The sequence below is a fragment of the Dermochelys coriacea genome, chromosome 10, assembly GCF_009764565.3.
Source record: "Dermochelys coriacea isolate rDerCor1 chromosome 10, rDerCor1.pri.v4, whole genome shotgun sequence".
Classification (NCBI taxonomy): domain Eukaryota; kingdom Metazoa; phylum Chordata; order Testudines; family Dermochelyidae; genus Dermochelys; species Dermochelys coriacea.
The window spans coordinates 15,123,767-15,144,479 of NC_050077.1; the positions used below are offsets into that span (position 1 = coordinate 15,123,767).

Consider the following 20,713-nt stretch of genomic DNA (forward strand, 5'->3'; position numbering starts at 1 on the left):
ATGTTAGAAATATATCAGCACAAGGGAAGCATAATGCTGATTTTTTTTTTGATTGGAAGCAGTTTGACACATACATAAACTTTGAAATAACAAAGCTGAATATATTTAGTCCAAAAGAAAAATATGCTTCCTGGCCAAGAGCCTGTATGCCTGGTTTCCACCAGAAGAAATTTTTATGGGCAAGATCAAATCCTCCCCAAAAATACTTCATAGAAACAATGAAAGCAACTTAATTATACTGCTGCCACCCTAACACAAACAGAGCAGCCATTAATCCCATTAGAAATACTGCTTCCTTGTTACACTGCTTCTTGGGAAAAGCATAAAGAAAGACCCACACAAAGCAGCATTGTTTTAATATCACTAACCTTTCTCATACACGCCTCTCCCGCCTCCTGCAGTTCATTATTTGTTGAGTTAAGTGCCTTGAAAAGTGCAGCAATGATTTTCTCTCGAGACTGAGGTAAGTAATTACAGGCAGCTAAAGCATCTGAAAAAAATCAAAATATTTTTGTGTTTCTTGTTAACTTGAAATACAAAAGGAAAGGCCATTTGTTTTATTTATTCTGAAATTACTGACAGCTACGGCTTTAATATTTTTGCCACAAGCAACAGACATCGCAAGAAGAACAAAAGCCTGGCGTTACTATTAATAGTATTTTAAATTTTCTGAGTGCTATTCAAGGAAGTCATTCTAATCCTTAGGAACTAAAAATCATTACTGTAATTAACTGAACTGAGGAATATTGTCACTGGAATAAACGGTCAGCCAACTTTTGCTCTCCAACACATGCAATCACACTGACTTCAATAAGGTTATAAGTATGTTAACAGAGAGCAGTATTTTCCTCTCTTGTTAATAATTTCTTTTTAATCCAGAGTGAGAATGTATTAACATTGTTGGACATAACATATAGTTCCTCATTTTCAGATCATTTGTATATTTTCTCTCTTAATTCTGTCAATAAAGCCACACTTGAATAAAAGAAGTTTCAAGATCATTACTGCCTATAGAAGCTCCTGACTTGTTTCATATTTTCATGTTCTCTCTCTCATTGGAATGTATGTGCATTTATTGTTTGTAACTAGGGTTGCCAACCCTCCCGGTTTAGCCGGGAGTCTCCAGGAATCGGGCTCCACCTCCGGAAGGCTACTGAAGCCAAAACAGGAGATTTTAAGCTACTAAAAATCCAGCGGTGCAACTGAGCTAAGGCAGGCTTCCTACCAGCCCTCGCTCCATGCCGCTCTCAAAAGCGGCCAGCAAGTCCCGGCAGCCTCTGGAAGGGGCAGGGGGGAAAAGGAGGGAGGCGGACAGAGGGTTTCCACATGCTGTCTCCGCCCCAAGCACGGACTTCGAAGCTCCCATTGGCCAGGAACTGCAGCCAATGGGAGCTGAGGGGTCAGTGCCTGCAGGCAGCAGCAGCACATGGAGCCCCCCCAATCCCCACCCAGAGGCCACAGGGACATACCGGCCACTTTTGAGAGCAGCAAAGAGCCAGGGCAGGTAGGGAGCCTGCCTTAGCCCCACTGCACCGCTGACCGGGAGCCGCCTGAGGTAAGTGCTGCCCGGCTAGAGCCAGCACCCCAAACCCCCTGCCATGCCCCAACCCCCTGCACCATCCCTGAGGCCCCTCCTGCACCCAAACTCCCTTCCAGAGCCTGCTCCCCACACCCCCTCCTGCACTCCAACCCCCTGCCCCAGGTTCAGCCCAGAGCCCCCTCCCACATTCTGAACCCCTCGGCCCCAGCCCAGATCCCACATCCCCTCCCGCATCCCAAACCTCTTCTCCCGGTGAAACTGAGTGAGGGTTGGAGAAAGCTAGCAATGCGGGGGGGTGGGGGAAAGAGGGAGGGGAAGGGCCTTGGAGAAGGGGTGGGGAAGGGACGGAACCTTGGGGAAGGGGCACGGCAAGGGTCTTTGCTTTTATGTGATTAGACTATTGGCAACCCTACTTATGACAATTATCTGATTCACAGCTTTGAAAACTAAACCCTGTTCATCCAGAGAGCAGGTACAGCAATGGAAGTGCGAGCTCCCATGTGCTGTCCCCATCATTATCTCCCAAACTATGATCTGGAAAGAACAACCTCCAAGGGCTTCAGTCTGCTGAGATTATCTACAAAAGCACCTGCTGCTATTATAAGGAGAGTGTCTGTCTACCACAAAATATATTTACATGCTTTAACTTACTTAAGGCTGCAATTCGAAGAGGTACTAGTGATGGAAGACTTTTGTAACAGGGTAATTTCATTAAGGCAGCATCTTCAGCCTCACACAAATTCAACAGCTGAAAGTTAAAAAAAAAAAAAAAAAAAAAAAAAAAGGAAGAGAGGTTAGCCCAGTGATTATTGTGAAATAATCTTTCCAGTCACATTTTCAGTATGGCAATAATTCTTTCTACACAGCTCTGCTCTCGCCATTAACTGCCTTAAGTTATTTTCAAACAAACAATTAGTTTCATACAAGAGGCTGAAAATACAAGATGTACACAATTCTATAAGTGAAAGTGTCAGCCTGAACAATTTCTAAGAACCCTGATTAGGTTCAGTGCTTTAATTTACTAGTTTACTGGTCTGGGATTCAGAAGACCTGGGCTTTATTTCTGGCTCTCTTGTTGAGGTGATCGTGAGCAAGCTGCTTCGCCACTTTGTGCCTCAGTTTTCTTATCTGTAAAATGGTGATAAATGATACTAACAACCTTTGTAAATGGTTTGAGCTCTACTGATGAAAAGCACTATATAAAAGCTAGGTATTATTATTATGATGATGACGACTCCTCTACCTGGTTTATTTGTCCTGCTCTCTGCATCATTTTTTTCAGCTAGGAACAAGAACTAGGTCATTACCTAGCTTTTTCCCAGGAGACTACCTTTATCAATAGATCATGTTCCATTCTCTAGACTGAGTCTCATGCTCAAAGCCAGGAGGATGTAGAGATACACCTCTACCCAGATATAACACGACCCGATATAACATGGGTTCACGTACAACGCAGTAAAGCTCTGATACGCTGCTCTGAGCGGTGTGTTAAGGGTGCCAGGCTGGGGCCAAGGGGTTGGATAAGGGGCAGAGAGTCTCGGGGGCAGTCAGGGGCTCCCTCCCCCAACCCCCAGGGTCTGGGAGGCAGGAGCTGTGGGGGGGCACTTCTGGGAGCCCCGCAGTCCCAGAGTGACCCGGGGGATTAGCAGGGGGTTGGGACCAGCCCACTCCGCTTCCCTTGCCCTGGCCCCAGCAGTGTTGCTCTGGGGAGGAGGCTTGGGGGAAAGGACCCCCCCCCCCCCTGCACTCACCAGCAGAAGCGGAGCAGCTCAGCCCCAGCCTGCTGCATTCTACCAGCTCCTAGCCACAGCGCTTCACTTCCCGCCGCAGATGAGTGCGGGACCTTTCCCCAGGCCCCCCCGAGCGACACGGATGGAGCCGGGTCAAGGAAAGCGGAGCGGGCTGGGGCAGCATCGCTCCGCTTCCCGCCGCCGCCAGTGAGTGCCTGTCAAGGGGCAGAGTGTGTGGATAGGGGTCGGAGCAGTCAGGGGACAGGGAGGTTGGGTAGCGGGTGGGGTTCTGGGGGTGATTAGGGACAGGGGTCTCTGGAGGGGGCGGTCAGGGAACAAGGAACGGGGGGGAGGCCAAAGCAAGTTCAATATAACGCGGTCTCACCTATAACGCGGAGAGATTTTTTTTTTGTCTCCTGAGGACCGCATTATATCGGGGTAGAGGTGTACTGCTGAGTTTGTCTATAGGCCCTGGTTATAGAGGTAGATAATCACAATGACCTGAAGCAACCTCTAAAGCAAGGTAGGTTAATGGTCTCCAAAAAGTCCTTCGAGCCAAAAAAAAAAAAAAAGAAAGAAAATATCCACTGTGGAGATGCAAGTGAGTTTTTGAAGACCTAGGAAAGAGGTTAAACTCAGGAAGCAGAAAATATTTTTGGTGGCTGAGGGTTTTGTCCTTGAGTGAAGCAGTGTCTAAGCAGGTGAGAGGACAGTACTTAATTCCTAGAGGAGGAAAAGGATGCCACTTACTATACTTGGCTTTTTAGCCTCCTCTCTTCCATTGCAGAGAGGCCCTGAATTCTCCTCCCTATCGTAAAGAGGAAATATGGGCCACATCTGTCTAGATACACAATAGAGAGGCAGGCTGGTGGTGCAAGTTTGGTGTCGGGGACCTTTCACAAGCAAGAAGTATATTGGGGCATTGCACAGTAAGGAATGGATCACCAAGCAGCTAGAAAATTATATTGAAACTCAGGTAAGTCCTGAGACATTGAGAAAGTCCCCAGTTTTCTGGACGGTCTCATAGTGCGGCAAGAACATTCAGTTATCTTTAATTTTTAAACTTGCAAATTTATTTCAGTGGAACATCCTTTTAAAAAATATTCAGTTACACTCTAAGCAAATTAGCCGGATGTTTCTAAAGCAGAAAGCGGTACTGAAGGCTGATCTACACACAAATGTATAACCAATTCAGTTAAAGCAGTTACCAATATAAACTAAACCAATAAACACTTAAAATTGGTGCAACCCCCTAGCATATATGCAGTTATATTCATTTTAGTTAATCAATGTGAATAGTGTGTGTAAAAAAGGCCTGAGACAGTTAAACTGCTACTGAAAGTTCACAGTTTTAAACATCTACCTCACTGATATTAAGAACACTCTGCACTTCTCAAAGCTATTGTTTTAATTTGCACATGCAGGCGGATAGCCCTTCATCAGTTCACATTTCAAAGGTTATATTCTTATTGAGAACCAAAATTTTTTTTTTAAATGAAATCTTAAATTCAGCAGAAAATATTGATACCCACAAATGGCAGGGTTAGCCTCAACATACAACACACACAGAAATGCTGCACATTTATTTCCACTGTCCCTACTTATATGGTCAGTGCTTAGATCATTGCTATAGGATATAACAAATTCTTTCCGTTTGAAATATCAGACTGTACAAAAAGGGAAGTACCTCAGTGTAGAAAACCTTGTGTTCCACAACATTTAGATCCATTGTAAACAGTCGGGGCTGCAGAGTTGTGCAAAATGTGTTCCCCTCCATGAGCCCAATCTGGGCATTTGCAGGCTGATGCCTAAGTAAGTGCTTTTTTGGAGGAACCATGTCTTGGAGAACCTGCAAAATAACAATGTCTTCATTAATAGGCATACATGGATTATATAAATAGTCTATTAAGAGGATATCTGCTTTGCTCATGTTTCTATCCATCTCATTATGACTCTTACCTGTTTAGAAATCACTGAGCTGAAAAAGATTTCCTTGAGCCAATGTCATTCATAATAATTTGCTTAACATGCCATTATATAGTCCTATTTTTAACTAATATTTTCTATTTTTTTTTATGGAATGATTCGCTTTTTGTCATCATGACTATTTCTGACCAAATGAGCAACAATAACTGTTACATGTTTCATATGAAAAGACAAAAGATCTACATAGCTGTAAACATTAAAAACGCAACCCTCAACAAAAAACTGTCAAGATAGTAAAGGCTGTAAATGGATCTATCATTTTCTTTTAAAACATTAAAACCCTGAAGATTTTAAAAAAAAAAGGATGCCTGAAAGTCACAGAAAACTCAAAGATTTAAGGATAAAACATGTTTTAGGTCACACAAATAGAATACTGTCAGATCCTAAAATGTTAAAGTATGGAAATACTCATTTACTGGTGGATAATTACATCAACCTCTTATTCTCACTTATCTACCCCCATCTACCTGTGAAATTCTGACAAATTGCCATTATTAAATTTCATCCCTGTTACACGTCTGAATTACAATACGAACGTCTCTTGTTGTAAGAGGAGATCCTGTGCAGATCCTTTTGGCCTATTGAAAGGCCACTTTACAAGGTTTTTGAGGGATCCCATGTCATTATCTTCTAAGTGGCAAAAAAGGTGATTTGTGCCTGCATGCAAACTTTGGGGAATTTAACATTGAGAGGGTGGATAGGGAGAGGCACAGCAAAGTCTGTTTGGACCACGTGTGGAGGGTAACACGAGATCCAGTCTTCAGCTTGTACCAGAAGGATGGGACAAGGTCTACGCTACAATTTCAGGAACTAAATTATCCAGAGTAAAATATATTTCACTGATTCTGCCCTAACAGCCAGAAACTTTATATACAAATGCAAGCAACAGTCCAACTCTGAAACGTGCTTAGACCAATAAAACCTAACAAAGCTAGGTTGGTCTGTGTGATGGGCTATACAAACCACACTGGACAACAAAGGGTTAAGGACCTGCTCTGGGCTCAACCAGTTCCATCCTTCCACACATGCACAGGCTGGAGGAGTTAAAAGAGAAGTAGAACAGCTTACTTGGGGGCAGACCAGCAGAGCAGGGAAGAAAACAGGAAAGAGCAATTGACAGCAAGAACTTTCAGCAACCACTGCCTGAAGAACTCTTATTGAGGGAAGGGACTGCCTGATCCTGGTACACCCTAAGAGGGAGTCATTCCCCACTATCTCTCTTACTAACTCAGTTTATTTGTGTTAATTCCCCTTGCTTTCTGTTTATGGACTACCCTGAAAGGGGAGAGAATTTGAAGTGACCCTGGCCGGCAGGCTAAGTCAGAGGAAGAGGCAAGTCACCAGAGAATGGGGCAGCCAGAAGCAGCAAACCCTAGCAGAGAGCAAGCTGCCATGCCATGCCAAGCCCCAAATAGGCACAAGCAGTGAGCCTATACAGCCTGGTTACCTCTTTGGTTACCACAGCTCGGCATTAAAGGCTTTTAAAATGCACTAAAATATTCAGTTTAATCATGAAGTTTTAGAACTGTAAACTAGACCACAAAATACTGTGCAAACCAGCTATCATCTTCCTATAGTGAGTGACAACCCCTTACAAACTCACTTCCTCACATAAGATATGTCAGAAGATACGTTGGGAAAAAAATAGCCTGAAAAGTAGGCTTCAGTGAAAGTTAGCTTCAATGACTCATTGCACCACTAGAACATTAGTAGGGGGAAAGCTATTATCCAGGACTGCTACTGTGAAAGCCTTATGAAAAATATCCAGAATTAATAGTACTTTAGAGCTTGTTTCAGTAGTGTGAAAACCCTTTCAAAAAACATTTTGCAAAACAAAAACCTTAAGTTATTTTAACATACTTTGGTGTCTCAATGAATCCCCTTAGTGATAACCTCACCTCTTTATGTGGCTCCATAATCACAGTAACGCTTTTCCCAGTGACCTGTGCAAGCACTTGCAATGAATGCATGGCTTGCTTTCTTACAGTGGAGTTTGGAGAGGTTACTTCTCGAACCAGGTCATGTGTCACATGATGGAAAGACTTTTCCTGTGCTGCTAGGATTTCTTCGGTTTTTTCTTCATCTTTTAAAGGAGTGGCACATCTAATCAAAAGCTGTTCTAGTGTGGTCTTTGCCATAGCAACAGCTCCATTGGAAACCTAAGAAGTCATGGATTTGTTAGTGCTGCTGTTATGCAGATTAGCGACCTTTACGAACACTATGTTTAGTTATGAATGGATGTTTTGCTAGAAATTTAAAAAGTTAATACACCTTTTTAACCTTTTCCAGCTTTCATCCAAAGATAGCAAAGTAGAGTGCTATGCAATTTCATAAATGAAATCCTAAAGCAAGAACACCCTGATAGCTTGGCCAGTGAACAATTTAGGTTTCAGAAAAGGTCAAGAACTCCATTCTCTAAGCATCTACTACTAAACAAGAACTACATTAAAGCTGATCGGTAGCAAGATACACATTTTACCAGAAGTAGAGTTTAAAATGAAGAAAAATAATGTTTGACCACGGAATATTTAATTTATTTTGTTGATTAAAAGTCTATAGGTCAAATTTAACTCAGAGGTAAGCAGGTGCAATTCCAACAACTTCAGTGGAGTTGTAACCAATAAAACCAGAGCCAAATTTGACCCAATGTGCTTGAGATCTTCACTAGGTTCAAATAAAAAGATGAACACATTCTCAACAACTGTTACAGGTATACTAAACTGTGAAGTAATAAAACTCAGATTAGCAAGAGTTTTGTTTGCATAAATTTAACATATGAAGTTGCACAATTTCCCAAACACTCATTGAAATCATCCATACATTAAATACCTCTCCAGTTAGGTCCATCATGACAAATAGCAGGGCCTTGAGGAAAGTCTGCTGGTTCTGGAGGACCCAAATGAGAGGCAATCGTTCCATGAGAAATTTAATTGACACCACACCTCCTAGTTTAGCATACCAAGCTTGTTCATAACAGCAAGCACATAAACGCTCCACAATATATGAAAACAAAGGAAGCTGACAAGCCTAAAAATAATAAAAAAGAGACCTGTCAATTATTTATTATTTAATTCAATCAACACATCCCATTCCCAGTTTTAAAGAGTTCAAGAGCACTATTAAAAAGGCTAAAACTAAACAATTAAAGATTATATTACCCTTTCCTTTGAACCCAGAATAATGCTTGCAACATCGAATATCACAGCTAGAGCCACTTCTCCTATCTTGCAGAGCTCCTTCTCCTCATATGCCATACAGATGGCTATGGCATCAATAAGTACCAAAGGATCCATTCCTTTTGATCCGTTTTCTTCACTGTGAAACATGGCTGTGCTGGGCTGGCTTCCAACCTGATAGCACTGCAGCAAAAAAGGGCCTACAATTTATATGGGGGGGGGGGGGGGGAGAAGAGAGAGAAAGAGAGAAAGAACAGATAATGGAGAGTCAGCATTAACAGTCTTTAAATTAGATCTTCCTATCTTCTCTGATCAGTGCATTGCAAAACTAGTGAAAATTCTGACTATTTGCATGTAAATGGACTGTCAGGGGGTTTTTTTTAGTTTTTAAAAGAAAAAAATTGAAATGTTTTCTTGTCTTTAATTCACTGACTATGTACTTCACTATGAAATTAAACTAAAACTAAGAATATTAAAATAAAATTACATTTAAGTATCTTGGAGATATATGCTTACAGAAGCGCTTTCCCCCCCCCAATCACTTGAACTATATAAAAAAGGCACAAACCAAGATTTATTAAGTTACATTTTATAAATGAAAAATACTGCATTACTCTGTTATTTATACAATTCTTTTTCTGGTCCTTCAAAAATTAAAAAAAACAAAAGAAAATGTACCCAAATCCCAACATGGGGGGAGGGAGGAGGTGGAAAGCCTATCACAAAAATTTTGCATTTAAGGTTATATAAATGCATTCTACATTCATTGATATCAGAGATGTACACAGATCATAGTTTTCAGAAGTGGTCTGTTTAGTTATAATGTGTGCACATTTCACAGTGTTTGATTTTAAAAATACAATTAAGGTACAACTTTGTAAGTATGGCTTACAAAACTATTTTTTAAAAATTGAAACAGTTAAGTAACAGAAGAGAAAGAATAAGCATATTCAAATAGGTGTTGTAACAATAATATAATTAAGAAACCAAACTAAGAACTTAATGTACCAAACTTCAATTTTATGCCTTTTTTATGCAATAATTTATTTCAAAAGACTAAAACCTTCTTCTTCTATCCCCTGACAGTTCATGAAATTTCTATTCTGTATTTACTCACCACATTGCTGAGCTACTGCCACCATTGTGTAATGGCGAATCAGGCTGGCTACAAAAGGCAGAGCACTAGGTCGCAGATCTTTGATGACTGCTGACATGAATGCACCTGTCAATGCCTGTTCAAATGTTTTACGGGCAGGAGTATCCTGTGCTTTGTACCGATGTGAAATAATTACACTGGGTATGGACTTCTCAGTAAAGCTGAAAAGACAAAATTATATCTATATTATAATCCTAAACTACCATGCCAACAGTTCAACCATGACCATCAAGGACTTAATTTACAGTTTGTTCCTGACTTCTAACCCCCCACCCCACCATTCTGATAAAGCTAGATCAGTTCATTTAATCCATTTTAATTTTGGCAACCACTGGCAACATGATGGATGGCTCAATTTCATCATGAACATTTAAAGCCAGTGGTTCAGAAGAGGCCACACGCATTCCAAATAATATGTATACAGGCATCACACTGGAATTCAATTACAGAATGGCATTTTTGATATTTTCACACTTTTATTTTATTAAGTAAGACGACATTTGATTTTGATTTTTAAGGTCTGAAATGTTATTTATCTATTAATTCACTGCCCAATAAAACCTATTTGCTTCAAAGACCAAACAGACTTTTAAAAAGTTAAATTTTAGATTTGACATAAATGTATTACATCATTATAAAAATAAACAATCGTGGTTTTTAGCTACCTATTATTTGCACTGATGGAATCAATGTAACATATACAATATGCACACAGATGCCAAAAGTAACTTTAATGCAATGATTTTATTATCCATGATTGGTTAAAGTAGTTTAAGTTTAAAACCTAGAAAAGCAACTGCTTAATTTAACAAACCCCAGCTCAGGCAAATACCCTGTATTTTCCAAGATCAACTTTAAAAAGGTTTTATAATTTCCATGGAACACACTGATTGAATGTCTAACTACATTGCTTTTTCCACTCAGGCTTGTGTCCAGGACAAACAGTTTTATTTTTAAATTGCATAGAAAAATATTAAGTAAGAATTAAGCAGCCCCTAATAGGAAACCTTCCATTAGGACTCCTAGGGGAAGAGAAAAGAAAGCAAACATCAGGGTTTTGTTTGGTAACTGTGGAGAAGAAAGAAGAAGGGCAAATCTGACACAGCTGGGAGGAAACTTTTCCCAGGAGGTGCAGAAAGTGGGCACACATAATGGGGAGCTTACACAGCCATTTGTCATTATCCAGTTTGGGGTAGTTTTGTCCTTTTTCCAACAAAAAGGCCTTGATTGCATCAAAACAATTTACAAAGCGCACCAAAACCTTGCCACGACTTAGCATACAGATTACTAGGTAGGAGATTGTTTGAGGATTCTGGCTCCATTCCTTGCCATCATCTGATTCACCTTCCATCATCTAACCCTGTTGGTATGTCTACACTTGCAACGGCATGTGGGAGTACAGAAACAGCACCAGGCCAGTACAGATATAAACAGCAGTGTAGATGCTGAGGCACAACTTAGACACGAAGAGTAAAGCAGAGTGACCTTCACATCTGAACCTCAGAGCAGTGGTTCTCAAACTCGGGCCACTGCTTGTTCAGGGAAAGCCCCTGGTGGGCCGGGCCGGTTTGTTTACCTGCCGTGTCCGCAGATTCTGCCAATCACAGCTCCCACTGGCCGCGGTTCGCCACTCCAGGCCAAAGGGGGCTGCGGGAAGAGGTGTGGGCCGAGGGATGTGTTGGCCACCCTTCCTGCAGCCCTCATTGGCCTGGAGCGGCAAACCGCGGCCAGTGGGAGCCGCAATCAGCAGAATCTGCGGACATAGCAGGTAAACAAACCAGCCCAGCTCACCAGGGGCTTTCCCTGAACAAGCAGCGGCCCTAGTTTGAGAACCACTGCATTAGAGTATATACCCTACACAGCTTGGGCATGTAGAGAGCTGTAACTCCCATGCCTACACTACTATTTTTAGCAGTGTAGTGCCCTGCTGCCTCCCTCCTCCTACAGTCTTTCACAGAGGTGAGCAAAGGCTTTGCTAGAGGGCAGCTACTGGAGCTTTTTACTTCACTGAGAAGAGGCGCCTGCAGCTCCCAACCAGCACAGCCTTTCCTCGTCATAGTGAAAGTCTCTGGGAGAAGGAAGGCAGCAGGGAAAGGCTTTGGCAGCTCCCCACGGCCGGAGCCTTCCCCCCAGCCTCCCCACACGCCCACCAGACTTTCAATGCCACTGCCACAGTGAGAGTGGATGCAGCCTGCCCTTCATTGCAGTGTGTAGTTACAGGTGCCCTACATACTACTACAGGTGTAGACAGGTCTATGTCAGCCTCTAGTATCCTCCTCTACCTTAAACATGAACTCAGATTCAGCCATCTCTGTTCTGGGTCCCAAGTACATGGCTTTCTTTGACAGAAATTGGATGTGCGAGGAGAAGAGTGGGGAGGAGAGGGAAGGGAGAAGGGCATGAGCATGCAAGCTGCCACATGGAGTCAGAGATTAGGCATAGTGCAAGAAGAGAGGTTCCTGGACTGCCAGGAAGACCTGTTATATTGAAACCAGAACAAAAATCTGTTTCCATATTAAAGAATTTACATAGCACCAAAAATTTACCCAGCTTTCTGAAAAGAATAACTCTTCTGTGTGGCAAAGTGTTGACAGTTTAAGATATTATTGTACCAAAATAACTTTAAAATGCTTAATCACTAATATAGGATATTAGAAGAAACAGATAAATTCTACTATAGTGCTTTGACCATTATCTAGAATTCTGAACCTCAAAATTCTGGAATATTCCAACCAACAATTCACCAATAGGACACACACATCATCTTAAATCATCTCCTAACTTACTAAACTGATCCTCCAGTCTCCCCCTCCTCCCCTTTTTTTTGGCGATGGGTAAGGAAGAAGTGTCAAGAAACTAACATCCATCATCTATGGTAAATAAAGCAAAATTCTAGAACTATCCCTCAAGAGAAGGGAGACCCCTGGCTTTGGACATTTAAAACAAAAACAGGATTAAGTATCAGAAAGCAAACTGCAGGTAACAATCCCACAATGGACATGTATTGTATAGACTCAATTAATTTTTGCCTCAAAATTACACTATTTTATGGACAGTTCACATTTTACATAAATATAAATGCTTTAAAGGATCATCATACTTGGGATGTGCAAGGAGCTGGTATAAAGCATGTTTATTATCATCCAAGCTCATCATGGCTACCAAGAAACACTTGATCACTTCCCAAGCCTGCCTCCGATAATATGGCTCGGTGTTAGCACTCTTCAAGCAGTCCAGAGCAGTCTCAATTGCCTGCAATGAAAAACGAGACATCATCAACTGAGCACTGGTTAATCATGTTGCCTTATAATAAATAGACTTGTAAGGGTACCTAAGTCACTTAAATAATACTTCTGCTTTTCTTTAAACCTCTTCATATTACAAATGTCAAATTTTGCATAATGTACGTAGGCTTGACTGAACTTGAAATTGTTATGTTTATCCTGGTTTCATGTGAATGGGAAGCTCTGAGTACATCATGGTAGAGCTCTGATACAAACATGCAATCCGCATCCACAACAATTACCTGCGATCCGAATTCCACCTACTATATAGAATCGGCATGTGCACCTGCACCAACAGCCTCTCTTACTGTTAGAGCCCTGTGCAAATGTAAAAATTTGGATCTGCATCTGATACGCAAAGATGGTAAAAAGATGGTTACCTAGCAAAGTGCTGGAATCTCCATCCTTAGAAGTTTTTAAGGCCCAGCTTCACAAAGCCCTGGCTGGGATGATTTAGTTGGCGTTGATCCTGCTTTGAGCAGGGGGTTGGACCGATGACCTCCTGAGGTCTCTTTCAACTCTAATCTTCTATGAGTCGATTAATACAACCACATCCACAGATGCAGATATGCACCGATTTGCAGGGCGCTACATCATGGCCAAACTCATGGAAGATTTATTCCTTCCTTCCCCAACTCCCCATGTAAACACTGTCTCTTCCCTCCAGCCGTACTTACTGCACATAATTCCCACATATGCTGGATATACAGTGTGTGCGCGCGCGTGTGTATTCCCTGTAAGCTGCATGGCTGCGCAGCAGCCTATTTACTGCAGAGCAGGCACTCAAGGAACTCGCACAGGGACCTGCCGCAGCCAGGGGAGGGGCACCCCTCTCCAGAATCCCAACCTGCCGTGGTCTGGGTGCTCCTCCCCCAGACCCAACTCAGCCTGCGGCCCAGACCTGCCGGGGGGGAGGGTGGGGGGGTGGGCCCAACCCAAGCAACCCAGATCCAGCCACGGCCACATCAGCCTGGATCCCGCTGTGTCTGGGCAGTGTGGCCTGAGTCAGCACAGCCCAGCCCGGCCCGACCCTGGCCCAGCCCGAGTGGCAAAACGGGACAGATCTCCTCACCTGCTAGGACTGGGGCAGCTATCCTGCAACCCCAGAGATCCCATTGCAGGGAGAGGCGTCTCTCCCCCAGAGCCCAGGTGCTGCTGCGGGGAGTCCTCTCCCCCCAAGCCTAGATGCTGCTGCGGGGCGAGGGGGGCACAGCCCAAGCAACCTGGACTCAGCTGCTGCGGGGAGAGAGGGCTGGGGGGAGTCCTCTCTCCCCGCCGTAGCCCCAGAGCACCTTCCTGCACCCCAAACCCCTCATCCCCAGCCCCACCCTAGAGCCCACACCCCCAACTGGAACCCTCAGACCCCTGCACCCCAACCCTCTGCTCCCTCCCACACTCTGAACCCCTAAGTCCCACCCCCACCACATGAATTTTGTTATGTACACTAATATGAAGGTGATGTGTCTCTCTTCATAGAGGATTTGTTCCCTTTTCCACCCAATATAAAAAGTTTTTATATCATACATTATAAAACCTGCATTAAGCAACTGTTAACAGATCCAAACACTATTTATTTAATGGAGATCTGTCTTCCGCCAAAGAAAGAAGAACTGTACACAAGACATTAGAGGATACTTGAAGTTGTCTCTTAAGACCAGGCCTTATATATTTTATAGTTAAATCTTTACAAGTGCACATTCGTTATATTACATCCTCCCCTGAAACGGAAAAGCACACCCAAATATAAGACAGACATGCATCAAATGTGACCCATGTGGAAAATTCATTTGGGGGGCATGAAATAAGAAATTTCATTGCTTAACTGATTGTAAAATGAAATCCAATCATCCATGCTTAAACAGTTAACATGAGATTAGATAGATAAAAATGACCTTTGAAGACCTTTTGCTACAGACAAAGGGATATTTTGATTCTTTCTAAGGAAAATCATCTTTTCATCTACTGAATTAACTAGCTGCTCTATCATCTTTTAAGCAATCTTATCAAGGTCTCAATGAAAAGAGCAATGAGTTATCACAGATCACTGAAGTGGAACTTTTCTCATCAGGGCACTAAAAGGAAAGATGGATTTCTTACTCATTCCAAATTTCAGCTCATTCCAAATTTTCTAAAATTCGGCATTTACTTTCAGCACCAGTTAAGCGTACTGTAAATAATTTTGTTTCCTGGTCAACTCTAAGAAGTTGACCAGTGCTCCATGTAATTGAAGAAACAGCTGTGAAACATAAAAGCCTTTGGATACCATGCAAATTCAGCTTTCTAGAATGCTAGACAGAAGTCAGCATTAGTGAGGTTGGTACACATTCAAATCTCAAACAGTTACACTAATATTAGTGTGTTCTATTATTTAACAAAAAAAAAAAAAAAACAGCAGGAAAAGAAACCAGAAGGATCCTGTTCTCAGCTCCTGAGCCAACCATACAGAACTATGAGAATTGGGAGAGAAAAATAATAATGAAAAAACCCCACAGTATACACATAGAGAGGACACCCCACTTGTGCCAACCAAGCTTCGGGCATTTTCCTGTCCTCAAAATCTAATACAGACTTATACTAACAAGTTGTTTGGTTTTTTTGACTCTCCTTTGGGGTAAAATAGCGTTCAAATTAGAAGGGAAACTAAAAAACAGTTGCCAAACTTGAACTAGTTTTGCATGCCAAAAGATTGGTACAAGAAGAAGTTCAACAAATTCTCCAACTCCAGCAAGGCTGGATAACCCCCAATTGTAAGGGAATTCCAGTGAATCTTAGGCAAAATATCAACAGCTCTCTCTCTTAATTACTTATTGCAAACAAGTTCCTGGCTTTTTTTCCCTGTGCAATTTTATGTATCGGAAGGCAATGAAGGTCAGAAAGTGTCCCAACAACACATGAATTGATTTTTATTTGCTAAGGAAGAACTGATTTATGGACCAAGAAATAATAATTTAAGTATGAACTCTTTGACCGGATACAATGGTATAAATTAGAATAATCCTTTCACTGTTTTCCATGTGTTTGAAAAAAATATAAACCCTGCTAAATGCATCAGGAATCCATTATGCCACTTATATAATAAATTCAATAAAAAATGTGTTTAAGGGCATCAACAATTCATCACTGATGGCCTATGTACTAGGAGTTTTAAGGAGGATATTTCATAAGCAAATATTAACAGTGCTCCTCTGATATTCTTGTTAACTGCTGGAATTAGCCTACCTTGCTTGTCACCATGAAAGGTTTTCCTCCTTCCCCCCCCCCCCCCGTGATGGCTTATCTTAAGTGATCACTCTCCTTACAGTGTGTATGATAAACCCATTGTTTCATGTTCTCTGTGTGTGTGTATATAAATCTCTCCTCTGTTTTTTCCACCAAATGCATCCGATGAAGTGAGCTGTAGCTCACGAAAGCTTATGCTCTAATAAATTTGTTAGTCTCTAAGGTGCCACAAGTACTCCTTTTCTTTTTGCGAATACAGACTAACACGGCTGCTACTCTGAAACCTGTCATTAACAGTGCAGAAACTTTACTGGAAGGAAACTGACGAGGAAAAAAAGTGTAAGCTTACCTTTTCCATTGGAAGCTGAATAGAGGCTTTACAGTCTGAAAACTCTACTGTAATACTGGGTCCTTGAATTTCCGTAACTATGTATTGTAGTTTCTGGGATTCCTTTAACATCTTCCTGTTACTTCCACCAAATTTACCAAGGACACGATAAGCCACATGAGAAATGCTGTCAGCAGGATTGCGTAATGTACGCCATAAAGCCTACAGATAATTTAAATGTTTAAGTGTGCTATATTTAGAGAAGTGTTGCTTCAAAATATTTATAATCAAACCTGCACATTTCTATACAAGATAATTTTTTTCTCTCTCAATGAATACAATCTCTCTCTCTCCAAAAGCTTACCAGACATTACAAGAATTTCCTCTTTTTAAAAATCAAATGTTTCCATTATGTTGTATTTAAGCAGCTGGTCTTTTACTTCTGGTTCTAAAAAGCAGTATTAGCTTTTCTCAATATAACAAAGGAACGGTACAGTGCTCAATTACAATTTAGATTTCATGGCTAACACTAGAAGGGAAGCATGGTATACAAAATACAAGGACTCACAGATGCTGAAGTAAATTTAAATTAATTAGTGTGCTACTTAAGGAAGCGCCATATATACAGGGCTTGAAAAGTAAATGCTATGTTTGGAATGCAAGGTATATTCAGCTTTTTCTGCATGTGATGAAGAACATCCCATTTTAGAGGAAATGGCCAAGTTTAAACATGATGTAGCATTTCAAGATAATACTCCATCTAAAAATATGAAAACCCTGACATCATCCAAACCCCCTTTAAGAAGTAAATCATGGCTCAAATCTATGTACCACATGGTTTAAGAAGAGCAGATAACACAAAAGTAATGAGTTATTTTGCAATCAATTACCTAAACTTCATAATTTTCTGTATCTGTTATCTTATTGTACTTGCCACCTTGCTACCAAATCTTAATTCTTGGCTTTCAAATGTTTTTTCTAAGAACAAATATAGGGGGAAGACCTACCAAAATGTTATGTCCTGGCCTCATTTAATTCAAAGCTTTTCATATGTGCATCACCCCCTGCCTCTACTTTGTACCTAATGGGAATGGTTCTCAAAACACAGACCACACCGAGATTCAGCAATCCTAAATTTCAAAGCAAAGGTTTAGGGATATTTAAGTGATCAATGACCCCTAGTGGTTTTAGTAAAAACTACATATTTACCTGCATAAGCTCCGCTCGAACTGGCTGAATATGATCATACAGGAAGTCTGGCTGTAAATTATCCACACACAATTCAAGAGTTCTCAAACCTTGGCTAACCAGGGTCTGAGATCCATTTAGAGCTGACACCAAAGGATCCATCAACATTGGCAGATAAGGAAGGAGGGAGCTCAATCGAACTGGTACAGTGAGACAGAGTTCTACAAACAGATCTTTCATATGCTGCTTGTGCAGGCCACTTTGCAACATATTAAGTCCTGAAAAATAGTAGGAAGTTACATATTTTTAAAAACAGACACTATAATAATATGGTCTAAAACAGGGGTGGGCAAACTATGGCCCAGGGACTGCATCTGGCCCTCCAGAAGTTTTAATCTGGTTCTTGAGCTCCTGCCAGGGAGTGGGGTCTGGAGCTTGCCCTGCTCTGGCACTCCAGCTGGGGAGCAGGGTCAGGGCCTTGCCCCACTCTGCGAGGCTCCTGGAAGCAGCTGCATGTCCCCCCTCTGGTTCCTATTCATAGGAGCAGTCAGGGGGTTCCGCACGCTGCCCCTGCCCCCAAGCACTGCCCCCGCAGCTCCCATTGGTCAGGAACCGCAGCCAATGGGAGCTGCAGGGGCAGCGTCTGCAGATGAGGCAGCACACAGAGCTGCCTGGCCACGCCTCTGCATAGGAGCTGGAGAGGGCACGTGCCCCTACTTCTGGGAGCTGCTTGAGGTAAGCGCCGCCTGGAGCCTCCACCTCTGCCACACTCCCGCATCCCAACCCCAGCCCTGATCCCCCTCCTTCCCTCCAAAACCTTTGGTCCCAGCCCAGAGCACCCTCCTACACCCCTAATCCTTAATCTCCAGCCCCACCACAAAGCCTGCACCCCAACCCCCAATTTTGGGAGCATTCATGGCCCACCATATAATTTCCATACCCAGATGTGGCCCTCGGGCCAAAAAGTTTGCCCATCCCTGGTCTAAAACAACCAATCACATTCAGTGTGCCTTAAGATTTCTACATTTAATGCATTTGGTAAAGCTACTTCTCCAAATCTATTCCCTAACTATAAATCTGTTATTCCTATACGTATGAAGGTCCAAAGATAACTATTATGTAATAGAAAATACTATGAAAAAAGAGTGTACATGTGTATGCAAGCACAGTAAAATGCACATTTAATATAATGAAATAACCTTTTAGCACACTGGTCTAATTTGGTTAATTCTAGCCTTTGGACAATGAGGATGCTGGAAGAATTCATATGTTCAATAAGGTTTTTTTTGTTTGTTTTTTTAAATATAAAGAAGCACATGCTAACCGAGTGGTTTAATTTAAGAGTTTGGGCTGCCAGTAAAGTTTTTTAAATACATTTAAATATTTTCAAGAACTTTTATTGCGTCCACAAAATAAATATGTACACTATGCCCTACTTCTAGCTCCTCCCTCAACAACAAAAAAACCCCACTTTTCTGGCATATATTCCATAAGCCCCAAGTAGTAACTCTATTTGGATATATATATTTTCCCAATGCACTTTATGTACAGACTGGTTATAAGTAACTTAAGTATATTTGTTAACTAAACGGAAAATATAATTTCCTAGATGAAGATGGTTATCACAGGACTTCACTTTCCTGATATCGATTACCTCTTTCCAAATCTCAGTGGTTCTGCTTGCTCCCCCTGCTCAGCATTAATACTTCTGGCTGCTATCTTTTCAGTCATGCAGACCCTTTTAGCCAATCTAATTTTGTTAAATTAGTTTGTCTTAAGACACTGTCACCGTTATTTTTTTAAATCTGAGAAGAGGCAGGTTTTTTTTGTAGCTGTCTCCACAAATTGCATTGGTTATGACCACATTGCTTCTCCTACCCCACTCTTATTTCTCAGTACTACATGCTAACAAAAACAAGTATAGCAGAACTCACAACAGGAGGCAGAAAGAGTGAACATCAGGAGCTAAGGTAGCCAGAACCCTGGAGACTGAGGCAGTGAATATCAAGAGGAAATAAGCTAGATTCAGGGTATGCATATACTACCTGCCGGATCGGCGGGCAGCGATCGATCCAGCGGGAGTTGATTTATCGCATCTAGTCTAGACGCGATAAATAGACCCCCAAGCGCTCTCCCAGTGACTCCGCTACTCCACCATAGTGAGAGGTGCAGGCAGAGTCAACAGGGGAGCATCAGCAGTCGACACACCTCAGTGAAGACACCGCAGTGAGTAGGTCTAAGTACGTTGACCTCAGCTACGTTATTCACGTAGCTGAAGTTTTTCATAGATATTAAGGTCAGAAAGGACCATTCTGATCATCTAGTCCGACCTCCTGCACAGCGCAGGCCACAGAATCTCACCCACCCACTCCTACGAAAAACTTCACCTATGTCTGAGCTACTGAAGTCCTCAAATCGTGGTTTAAAGACTTCAAGGAGCAGAGAAGCCTCCCTCAAGTGACTCGTGCCCCATGCTACAGAGGAAGGCGAAAAACCTTCAGGGCCTCTCCAATCTTAACTTACATCCATCCCTCCGCCCCTAGTGTAGACCAGGCCTCAGATATTTAAAATACATGTCAACTGCCAAGAGTCACTATATGTGATATCTATAAAACCAGTAATAGAACTGTATTTTCAACTCTTATTTGGAAATAGGGAAAGATATTTGTTCTGACCTTGCAATAAGTTTGGTAACAGTGGCAAGAACTCTTGATACAGGAGATCATGACTGCCTCCTCCAATAGATCTGAACAGTGCTCTAAGTAGAAGGAAATAGTTGTATGGCTCCTTGGCAGTCTGTGCAAGTTCCATGGAGCTGTTCACGATCTTGTGCAAATGCGGCTATAAAAAGAAAAGCTTCAAGATTAAAGCATCCATTTCATCATCACTGTTTAAAAAGTTCAACAGGATACAAAGTTATTTGCCTATCAATCTTCTAGATCAGAAGATTGCGGGTCATGACCCCTCGGGGGCCATAAGGTTTTTACTTGGGGGGGGTTGCGAGCGGTCAGCTTCCACCCCAAACCCTGCTTTGCCTCCTGCATTTATAGTAGTGTTAAAAATAAAAAAGGTGGTTTTAATTTATAAAGGGGGGAGGGGTCATTCT

At 42.0% G+C, this 20,713-nt stretch overlaps 1 protein-coding gene across 13 annotated transcripts in view; it reads right to left on the reverse strand.

The window, feature by feature from the left end:
• Window positions 1-20,713, reverse strand: part of LOC119862161 (transformation/transcription domain associated protein) — a 159,266-nt gene that overhangs the window by 110,366 nt on the left and 28,187 nt on the right. For all 13 annotated transcript variants that reach the window (XM_043493177.1, XM_038418305.2, XM_043493178.1 and 10 more), the window contains 11 exons: window positions 20,283-20,448; window positions 17,629-17,885; window positions 16,441-16,641; window positions 12,689-12,840; window positions 9,550-9,749; window positions 8,415-8,632; window positions 8,086-8,283; window positions 7,155-7,415; window positions 4,958-5,119; window positions 2,192-2,288; window positions 369-490 (listed from right to left, as the gene is read on the reverse strand). In XM_043493177.1, the coding sequence (XP_043349112.1) occupies window positions 369-490; window positions 2,192-2,288; window positions 4,958-5,119; window positions 7,155-7,415; window positions 8,086-8,283; window positions 8,415-8,632; window positions 9,550-9,749; window positions 12,689-12,840; window positions 16,441-16,641; window positions 17,629-17,885; window positions 20,283-20,448 (2,034 nt within the window). The remainder of the gene's footprint in view (window positions 1-368; window positions 491-2,191; window positions 2,289-4,957; window positions 5,120-7,154; window positions 7,416-8,085; window positions 8,284-8,414; window positions 8,633-9,549; window positions 9,750-12,688; window positions 12,841-16,440; window positions 16,642-17,628; window positions 17,886-20,282; window positions 20,449-20,713) is intronic.